This window comes from Sinohyriopsis cumingii, chromosome 19 (assembly GCF_028554795.1).
Source record: "Sinohyriopsis cumingii isolate HCF-2022 chromosome 19, ASM2855479v2, whole genome shotgun sequence".
NCBI classification, from domain to species: domain Eukaryota; kingdom Metazoa; phylum Mollusca; class Bivalvia; order Unionida; family Unionidae; genus Sinohyriopsis; species Sinohyriopsis cumingii.
This window is the reverse complement of record NC_142979.1, coordinates 24,603,084-24,611,971: the sequence shown is the minus strand read 5'-3', so window position 1 is coordinate 24,611,971 and position 8,888 is coordinate 24,603,084. Positions and strand designations below refer to the sequence as shown.

Here is an 8,888-nt window from a genome sequence, read left to right as displayed (position 1 = left end):
CATTGTTATATCATAATCCACTTATCTTGACATCTAGCATGAGTACTTTATGATCTGAGATATCCGCTTTTTTGTTGTTGGCATTTCTGGTAACGGAGACCAACCGGACGAGGCATTATCTCGTAATCTATCTTTCGTCGGATTTTCGGGCACTCGCTAGTAATTAATATATTTACATTGACATTTGTATGTAGATGGTAAAATTCCTTTTTTCAGTCAGAATTAAATCTTTTAGAACACCCGATTGTTAAATTTCTGACGCATTCGTATAAGGAAGGCAGCATCACGTTGGTAACACAAATGTAAAAAAAAAACAAAAAAAAACAAAATAAAAAACTCAACAACAAACAAACATCTTACTTATTGGTTTATTCAATAGGCAGGGAGGAACAGTAACTACAATAGACCAAACGACGGTCAATTCCTTTTTATAAATGTACCCAGATAAAATAGTTTGCAGAAATTTCAAAGGAAACATTAATTTTGAAGCATCGCTTGTTATGAAAACGTACTTGGCAAATGGAAAAAAATCAGTCGCAATCATGCAATACAATTATTGATGTTGCTGCCACAATCTGAAATGGGCTTTTGTTTGGTTCTCCAAAGATGTCCTTCAGCGGTGACTTCAATAACGCATGCACCCTTCATCAAAGAAAGCCGACTACAATCTTCAATAAAAACAAAGAACTTTTCTTCAAATGAAGTCAGTACCACACTAAAAGTAAAGGAATCTGATGGATTTTTGCATTTTCCAACGTGACTGGAACAAGTTAACCGACATGAAAGTTTCCTTTTAGCAGGGAAAACGTTTATGCTTACGAACGCTACCGACGGCGACTTAAAACGCTAACTTCATCTGACTTGGGACGTACTGAAAGAAAATGTGTTTAGTAATTTAGTCATTCGTTACGTGATTGTGCTGTTTTTCCACTGAATTCAGACCAATATGACCTGTGACAAAATTATTGAATATTTTAAATGTGTGTGCATATTTCTGATGGAATCGCTTGTATTGTGGATTTAATGCATACGATGAGATTCACGGGTGAGTATACGGTGTTGATACTCTATTCATACTATACATTAGACATGTATATATAAACAGTATTCACGTATATATCCCAATTCGTGGTTCTCTAAATAAAGTAAACTAGTATATATGCCTTCTCTGTTTTCCCTACAGGTGTATTTCTCATTAACATGCATTGATTTAAGATGGTAACTATGCCTATGAAGCACGTATTTTTTCGCCTGCATTTATTACCCCCCGCAATTTGTTTGGGGTACATGCATCATTTTCTTCAGCTAACTGACCTGGCTGTTTATAACACGGTTCGGTCTATAACACGATCGGATTCGACGGCTCCCAAATACCGTGTTATAGCGGGATCACACTTTATCTGGATATTTCGGCAACGATCATTTTTCCCATAGTTTTTGCTTGTATCCCATAAGTTCGTATTTTGAAGGTAATTTTCGTAAGGCTTACTGCAAAATAGTAAGAGATGGTAGGGCTGCATACTGATATGTCTGGTCAGATCAGCACCATTATGCAGGACCAACTAGACATCACATGAAGTCTCTTGGTGAAAATTCCATTTATATATGACCATCCATGAAGGTAAAGTATTGATAACAAGATTTTCAACATGGCTACCAAGGCAGACATATTGGATGTGAGATTAGCACTATTTTCTTTTATGATCAACCCAGATAATAAGAAATCTTTTGGTGAACATTTCATGTCAATATGATTGTTTAGGAGGAATACCAATATGAAGAATATCAAGATCGTTGCTGTGGCGGACATAAAGGATGTCAGATCAGCACTACTTTCACTTATAACTAACCAGACATCATAAGAAATCTTCTGGTGAAAACACTTCATTGATATGACTTTCTGTACTGGAGTAGTGATACCATGATTGTCAAGATCACCATAGGCTCCAAAGTTGCAGAATGACAAAATCATGTGAGAGAATGAAAAAATATTTCTGACAGTACAACATGGGTTTAAAAGTTAAATAAAAATCAAAAACAATTTTGCATTATACCACTTTTATTGAAATGAACTAATGATTGCATGTTTCATAGCATTTACACTATTTATAAAATACACAACATAAATATTTTGTGTAATGCTTCTGTCAATCTTTCATAAAACTGAATGAACACATATAACAGATACATGCATCACTGAAATACTGTTATGTATGATTGAATTCACAATGTTAAAAGTAATGCTTTTTTATATTCCATAAGAATGGACTAATATAAACACTGTACCACATTTGTACATGCATATATTTTTTATATTTACAATACATATGTATGAGCAACAAAAGCATTTATGCCTATTTGGGAACTTAAACTGTATGAATTCATATGAAATTATGGATGAAGACTGGTTATATGCATCATTTCAACTGTAAGTAAATAATATATTTGAACTGTATGACATCAAGATCGGAAGAGTGCATTATATAGTTTTTAAAATAAAGTACCAGTGGTGAGCCACAATATTATACAACAGTTGCAAATCTTTTGAGGACATACAAAAAAGTGTTCAACAGAGGTAAATCAAAAAATGGGTGGACACACCTCAAGACATTGGTAACAAATGCCGTTTTTATACTTATGAAATTCCTTAATACCTACCACCCCCATGTTTGGTGAAATCCCTTCTGGACTAATACAAGTAGAGCTGGTCAATTTTCAGCAAAAAAGCTGCTGGTACTTATAGCCTGAATGATCAGGTAAATGCCTGGTAATACGTGTCATGTAAGTACAAGTCACATGAGGGTAAAATGACAGTCATATGCGGGTAATATGACAGTCCCGTGAGGGTAATATGAGTGAAATGAGTGTAACAAACGGATATTATATGCTAAATGTTGTATACTATAGTACCAATTTTCGTGGAATTTGCCTGAAAGATGAATTTAAAGACCCAACTAAAAATTAACCACATATGATTTTTAAAAAAATCATTGTCCTGCCATTTACTTAATTCACTTCATTCCTAAAGATCAACAAAACTTTTTTTTTTATAAATCAACTTCATTTATGTCATGTGGTAATTAAATATTAGCTCTTACACACATTTGTTTTATTTTAACCCTTTGAAAATAAGATTTATGAAGCAATTTATATTACTTCATTGCACATACTCTTACACTGTTAATAGTTGTTGCCATACAATTTTAATCCTTGTCAAAGCTTGCCTGTAAAATACCAAAGCTACTGCCTAAAGCACAATTAACAATGAAACTCTGCATATATATTAATTACACCATCATCATGTTAGCCAGGTTTGTCTGGTTATTAATCCTGAAGTTGATGAATTCAATAAGCTCAGCATTCACAACAGATAATTAGGTCTGATCTTCCACACATTTTCACGAGATCCTTATTTGTCCATTCAGCTTGAATTGCCTTGATTAATGAGGTTTTAAGGTCTCCACGACCTATTTCCAGTTTTAGAAATGTGATTTTAATTCTTCTTTGTAGTCTTTATTGATTGTAAGTCTATTGGTTAAAAGTTGATTTGAACATGAGGCAGGCTCAAACAAAGTTGTTCCAAATTTTTTAATTTAGTTCGCATCTTCACATTCTGAACATGTGAAATGTTAACACTCCTTGCTAAGCATGGGGCAGCTGATCCTGTATTTGGTTCACATGGAATAAATAACACTATCCAATGTGATGGGCATCTGTGTTGATTTTAATACTCTTTAGCCCACTGTGTTAATACCATAGTCATTAGAATGTATTGATGGTGCAACCTAGGACAGCATTAAGAGATCTTTAATAACTAATTAGCTCAGTGTTGTTGGTTGCATTGGCTCTCTTACATGTTCAATTTAAGTCAGTGGTTCTTAACCTTAACATCAAATGCTAAAAACACCACCTCGGTTGGAAATGTCAAATAATTAAGGTTGAACTTGGCAGCTCCCTCAAAACTGCATGATGACAAAATTTTGAGTCACGACCCACAGGTTAAGAACCACTGGTGGAAGTGACTGATCTTAACAGTGCATGATTTGTACAGATGGTAGTACTGTTTTAACCAGAAGGGACTTTTGTTTGCTCTTCTGTATTCTCTAGTTTGGGTATCTGTAGAGGCTAATCCACAAAAATAAATACCTACAAATAGGCAAACTTTAACAGGCAAAACCACGAATTTAAGTACCCAAGAAAATAAATGATACTAGATTATCTGAATGTCAACCAACAGCCAACAAAAAAAAATGTAAAGTGTAGAATTCTGAATGAAAGAGAAAAAGACATGAGTTCATACTCGTGAAAATCAGTCAGTCGAAACAAAAAACACTTATATTTATAATTTTAACATTATAACGACATTTTGATCAAAAGTGAAAAAGTGGAAAGTGCTTTTCATACAATTTTGCTGATAATGTGACCTTCAAAAAAACCCCAAATTTTTAGGTCGTTTATTTTCAGCACACATTGTCCTTCAAATTAAAAAAACTCTTACATATTTTTAAATGCAGGCATCAACAGCTGTCAACATGGCATCTGAAATTTATACATTATAAGCCATTATAAGAAATCTGATTAAAGAAGGAAAACATACACACACCTGAGATTTTACGTCTGAAGAAAGTAAACAATTTATGCCATAACTAAACAATTTAACTCGAAAACTATTTTCTCCTTGAAAACTGGTGGTAACATGATCAATTTTTTTACATAAGCAATTTTTATGAGTAAGGAATCAGTGGCATCCATTTTTCCATTTTTCTCCAGGAAAGTGTATTAATATAGTATCTGGAGATAAATCACTATGCAATGTCATGACAGAAATCTGGAGTTAAATCACTATGCAATGCCATGACAGAAATCTGGAGATAAATCACTATGCAATGTCATGACAGAAATCTGGAGTTAAATCACAATGCAATGTCATGACCGAAATCTGGAGACAAATCACTATGCAATGTCATGACAGAAATCTGGAGTTAAATCACTATGCAATGTCATAACAGAAATCTGGAGATAAATCACTATGCAATGTCATGACAGAAATCTGGAGTTAAATCACTATGCAATGTCATGACAGAAACAAATTAAGATTTTGAATGTCTGCTCAATAGCAATATATATTTGTCAGTTGATTTTGTTTATTTAAGAGGCAGTTTTTTTGGCTAAAAGTTGGTAAAAAATATCAGGAAGATAAGCTGTACCTGCTGAATCCAACATTGCTGTAACCAAAATGTATTTTGTGTATTTAGCATTAAAATTTGACATCAAAGTGACATACAAATATATATTGTGTTTCAAACCTGAACTTCACAACAGCTTTAAACTACATAAACTAGATGGATCAAAGCATAGTTTAAAATAAAGTTAATGGTTTGAAATGCATATGCATACAATTTTCTCAAGTCATACATTATTAATCTGATGTATCCATTCAGGATATAGACATGGATATGATTCTGAAACAAGTCATACTTTAGAACAACAATATGAAGTTCAAAATTTGGACAAAACCCTTTAGTCCACTTTGTTGCATTTGAAGTGGACAGTTCTAGCAAGAAAAAGAACAACCTATTACCCACTTTTCTAGGTTTTCACACTGCACCAATCAAGATTGTATAGGTCAGTACAGAGAGAGGTCAGTAAGGTGAGACAATGGGATAAACTATTTAAGCAGAATATGCTGTACCAATAAGAAACTGTAAAACTGTCAAGGCATTTAAAACCACTCTTCACAACAAAAACAAAAGGGGTCACATGGTGCATGTGATCACTGAATACTGGACCCTTAATATGTAAATATAGTCTGGAGATAAGCATTTTCTTTATTCAAAATGTCTAAACTGCCCTAGAGAGACCCACTAACAAAAAATGCCTCTTGAATGTTAAAATTTGGTATTTTAATATTTCCGTGATCGTTTCCTTTACCTACAAAGTGATCAATCATGGAACTGGAAAAAGGTTGAACAATGTTTTTGATCTTTTCATCTTTCAACTGATGTTTAATCTGACTCTGATCCTCCCCCTGAACCGTCTTCAGATTCTGAATCTTCCTTCCCAGATGAGGGTGGTGTGCTCAATATTTCCTCATCCTCTGGCAACTGAAATAATAATAATAATTCCTCAATATCTACAAAGATGTATGTACTGAAAACAATGTTAAAACCAATGAGAGGAACAATGAAGTTAATCTGGATGAGTTGTCTTTTATTTCATTCATTTTGGTACATACACAATATACATTTCCCAAAAAGCCTCATCAAAAAAACTACAGTTCTTATTACAAATGATCACTGATCATGTTAACACCAAGCATATTAATAACAATGGCCGAACCTCTAACATATAAGAACAATTCTATCACTGGTGGAAGGAATTAACATCAATGAATAAGTGAAAATGGGGGAAATCACTCAAAAAATAGCAGCCAGTTTAAACTTCTGTAAAACTCAGATTCAGGCTGTTATACAGAGCACAGCCTGGGTACAGTTCCCAACCACATGGAGTTAAATGCTTCTTGCTGGACCTCTTAACTTGGTGACAGCAATTATCACCCCAGTCATGAGACATATTCAAAATGACATGTGATGTCCAATAAACAAAAGTATTGCCTTTCCAGATGTTTCCAATATTCTGAATGCTCCTTAAGTGTACATTGATAATGATTATCTTAACTTTTTATGAGGCTGACCGTCCCTTTCACCTGCAACATAGTTTTGCTTAAAGGACATTTGTAGATAATGCTCTCAGCAAAGCTTTATCAGGAAAGCATTTTGCATGACAAGCATGTGATAATTAAAGCATCTCGGGTACTCCTGTCAAATAGTCTGGTTCCCTGACCAACTCTACTGAACCTAATGATCAAATATGGAAACCTGGACTGAGACCTAACCTGGACAAGCCAGTAACATATTTTGAAAGCAATGGTTGTATTTACATACCTAGCACATTTTAGCAACTATTTTCTAAGTCTGTAATTCAAGGGTCATTTTGTAAGACTTAATGACAAAGCATAAAGGCTGGCAGGTCCAAAAATTGAAAAAAATTATGTCGTGGTGGCCATATTTAACCTCTGATCTGCACCATTTTCAGATAGGCCAAATCAGACATCATGTCTTTTATTTAAAAAAAATATGATGATACAACCACCCAATCAGGTGTAGCAATAATAACAAGATTTTCAAGATGGCCACAATGGTAGCCATATTAGACATCAGATCTGCACCATTTTCATTTAGGTCCAACTAGAAAGAACATCTCATAGGCTTCTATGGTCTAAAAGGGTAGAGATAATTAGAAACTATACAGTACCTCTGCCTCTTCATCGGAATTTTCATCTTCCTCATCCTCATCTTTGTCTTTAGCCTTCTTCTTCAGTGGCTTATCATCATCCTCAGAGGTATCCTCAGAACTGGAAATGAACTCTTTACTCTTGTAGTCAGAACCTGCCCCAGCTCGACTATCACTGACTGACTTTTTGGGACTTCTCTTCTTGCTTCCACTACTATCACCACCACTACAGAAGGAAAAACAGACAAAACCTATGAATCTCTAAACTACATCTGACATAGGAACTAGAAACATGGATAAAGATAAAACAATGATGCCCCACTGCAATGTCTGAAATTGACCCATACACAGAATAATGAAGACAGGTTCGACCCATGGATTGACTAGATATCCAAACTTGGCTTTATTTCTGAACATGACAGACAAATAAGCTTTCATGACCAATGGCTAACTTGACATTTGGACATTGCAAATGATTATCCCATCCAACTGTCATGTTTTTCAAACTGTTTAAACACTATAGCTACAAAGCACAATACAAAGGAGGTATGAAATCTTATTTTCTGAATTTATCTAATGCTTACAACTGAATGATTACAATAAAATTTAGATAATATAGATTAAAATAGTCCCTTAACCCTCGGGGAGAAATGATAAACCTCTGCCACATATAGATATAAATCATGATACACAGCCGACAATATAATACATTATTGATATACATATCAACTTGATGGTCTTTTCATCTTTAAAAGGTCTCTCAGTAGTTGCTTGGTGTCATTTTATGTGTGTTGACAGACTAGTTGTCTTTCAAGAATGCAGATTACAAACAGACTGACATGGACTTGTTATCTGTTCCTACTCTGTTCTCATCTTTGCTTCCAAACAGACTACCAGTTAGGTTTCAGTGATATTTATTCAACCTTTTAGGCCATTTCAGGCTGCTCCATTTGATCAGGTGTAGTGCTCACCTTGGCCAACACACACTTTGTTTTGCACTACATGAATGCTTTTAAACACTTTTTATTAAAATTTAATTTCTTCACTTAAATCTGGAAGGTATTACATTATCTACAAAACAGAAGAAATAGTGCAATTTCTTCTTGCAAGGAAAATCTTATCTTGAACAAGTCTGGGTATGGGAGCAGAGAAGAGATAATTAACAACCAAATCTTCCACACTGTGCTTCATGCAAATGCAAAACAATTGACCTGGACAAAGACATTTTTTTATAGTTTTTTTCTGACAAGGATTTCTGCGATGCCCTTACAACCTTATAATTTACAGCCCTCTTCATACAGCTATCAATCATATTAACATTTTCTCATCGTATATAATGACCTTTATATGTCAAGAGTGAAGATACAGCTGTCCTTCCCTCACCTTCTTCCAGGAAAGGCATATTCTGAGACAAGACGATGACATCTTAACACAGCTGTTCTACATTTGACAAAGTATGAAGAATAAAACATTCATGCTGGTATATCTCCAGATACTTTAATCCCAAAGGTCAACCAATGCCATGATAAAGACCTGGAAATTAACTGCGATTTTATTTTTTGCTGCTATTCCATATTTAGTTCTACTAAAACATA

General features: G+C 34.3%; 1 protein-coding gene across 2 annotated transcripts in view; it reads right to left on the bottom strand.

Moving 5' to 3' along the window:
- Nucleotides 1–2,041: 2,041 nt before the first annotated feature.
- Nucleotides 2,042–8,888, bottom strand: part of LOC149775299 (FACT complex subunit SSRP1-like) — an 80,218-nt gene continuing 73,371 nt past the window's right edge. For both annotated transcript variants that reach the window (XM_089944281.1, XM_089944280.1), the window contains exons 17-18: nt 7,315–7,519; nt 2,042–6,104 (exon numbers count right to left, since the gene is read on the bottom strand). In XM_089944281.1, coding sequence (XP_089800407.1) covers nt 6,006–6,104; nt 7,315–7,519 — 304 coding nt within the window. In that variant the 3' untranslated portion in view covers nt 2,042–6,005. The remainder of the gene's footprint in view (nt 6,105–7,314; nt 7,520–8,888) is intronic.